Source organism: Orycteropus afer, unplaced genomic scaffold (genome assembly GCF_000298275.1).
Source record: "Orycteropus afer afer isolate SDZICR_OR568_19922 unplaced genomic scaffold, OryAfe1.0 scaffold00739, whole genome shotgun sequence".
Classification (NCBI taxonomy): domain Eukaryota; kingdom Metazoa; phylum Chordata; class Mammalia; order Tubulidentata; family Orycteropodidae; genus Orycteropus; species Orycteropus afer.
This window is the reverse complement of record NW_006922326.1, coordinates 613,650-615,442: the sequence shown is the minus strand read 5'-3', so window position 1 is coordinate 615,442 and position 1,793 is coordinate 613,650. Positions and strand designations below refer to the sequence as shown.

The following is a 1,793-nucleotide window of genomic DNA, read 5'->3' as shown; positions in this document are numbered from 1 at the left end:
CTTCCCTAATAAACCCCATAATCTGTGAGTTCTTTGTGGCCACTGCAGTGAATTATCGAACCCAGGAGAAAGATGGTGAGTGCTTTGGGAGAAACAGTTGGTGAAAGGACTGGAGGGAGGCAGCATGTCTGGCTTTGCAGTAATAGGCCTTGGGCTATTGATGGTGATTCTGTCTTCCTCTTGTGGGGTTAGAAGAGGTTAGAAGATGGTGCCTCCTTGCCCTTTTTGCAAGCATCAACTCTTCTTTGGTCTTCCTTACTCACTGCCAGCTTTCACATACGTATGAGGTGACTGAAAATAGCATGGCCTAAGTTAGGTGCACCTTAGTCTTCAAAGTCACATTTTTGCTCCTTTTTTTTTTTTAAAAAAAAAAAGAGGTCTTTTGCAGTAGATTTGCCCAGCGTAATACAATATCTGATTGTGGATGCAAGAAAAATTAAATCCTTGACAACTTCAATCTTTTCTCCATTTATTGTGATGTTGCTTACTGGTCCAGTTGTGAGGATTTTTGTTTTATGTTGCAGTATAATTCCTACTGAAGACTGTGGTCTTTGAGCTTCATCAGTAAGTGCTTCAAGCCATCCTCATTTTCAGCAAGCAAAGTTGTGTCATCAGCATATCGCAGGTTGTTAAGAAGCCTTCCTCCAATCCTGATGCCATGTTTGTCTTCATATAGTCCAGCTTCTCAGATTATCTGCTCAGCATACATATCTAATAAACCTGGTGAAAGGATACAACCCTGACACACACCTTTCCTGATTTTAAACCATTCAGTATCCCCTTGCTCTTGGTCTATGTACAAGTTCCTCATGAGCACAATTAAGTTATGTATTTAAATTTAGGATAAAAATTTCAAATGTTCCTTTTCAGTAGCATAGTCCAGCACATTTTTTTCCAAATATGTTATCAGAACCAAAGAAATAATGACAAAATTCCATTATATTAAAACAAATAAAATAGCACCAAATGGTCTGCATAATTTTAAAAATGTGGCTAAAAATCCCTGGCCCATAGGCCACTTTAGTTCGTTACTAATAAACCAAAAAAAGAAAATGGATGGATATTTTCTAGGACCTTATATAAATAATTAATTCTAAATATTTTTAACTAATAAATGGAGACACTCTGAAACATAGCATTAGTTTAAACATACTACCTGCCTGGAAGGCTATTTAATGGTGAAATAACTTAGTGTGCATACTTCACATGCAATTCAGATGCTACATAGATGTGAAGCTGCTAAATTAATATTTGTATCATGAGACATCACCTCATTTGATGACTTCATTATATTTTTTCCACTAATATACTTGCAACCATGACCTTCGGTATGAAGAAAAATTTTAAACAGGATAAAAGGTGGAAAATCTTCGCCGCCAAATCTGAAATAAAGACCAAAGATTAGTCATTTGGCATGCAATTTTAGGCTCAGTTACTTTTCCTCATTGAACTTAAGAATGTGTATAGTTTCTGGAATGCAGGGTGAAAAAGCAAGACCACTTATATTTTCAGAGCTATGTCAAAGTACATAAAGAACTTATAGTGAAATGGATTACCAAAGATGAAAGAGCCACACTTTTATGTGGTTACAACAACTTTTATACATGTGTCAGACTTGACACATAATGAGCAATAAGAGCAACTCTCCAAAGTTCAACAAGACAGAAAATAACAAATGCTGGCGAGGTTGTGGAAAGATTGGGACACTCATACACTGCTGGTGGGACTGTAAAATGGTACAACCATTGTGGAAAGCAATATGGCGATTCCTTCAAAAGTTGGAATTAGAAATA

The 1,793-nt window shown here is 36.5% G+C and overlaps 1 protein-coding gene across 1 annotated transcript in view; it reads right to left on the bottom strand.

Moving 5' to 3' along the window:
* CUNHXorf58 (chromosome unknown CXorf58 homolog) overlaps nucleotides 1–1,793 on the bottom strand; it is a 77,494-nt gene that overhangs the window by 55,538 nt on the left and 20,163 nt on the right. Inside the window, exon 6 of the mRNA XM_007957374.1 lies at nucleotides 1,271–1,382. Coding sequence (XP_007955565.1) covers nucleotides 1,271–1,382 — 112 coding nt within the window. The remainder of the gene's footprint in view (nucleotides 1–1,270; nucleotides 1,383–1,793) is intronic.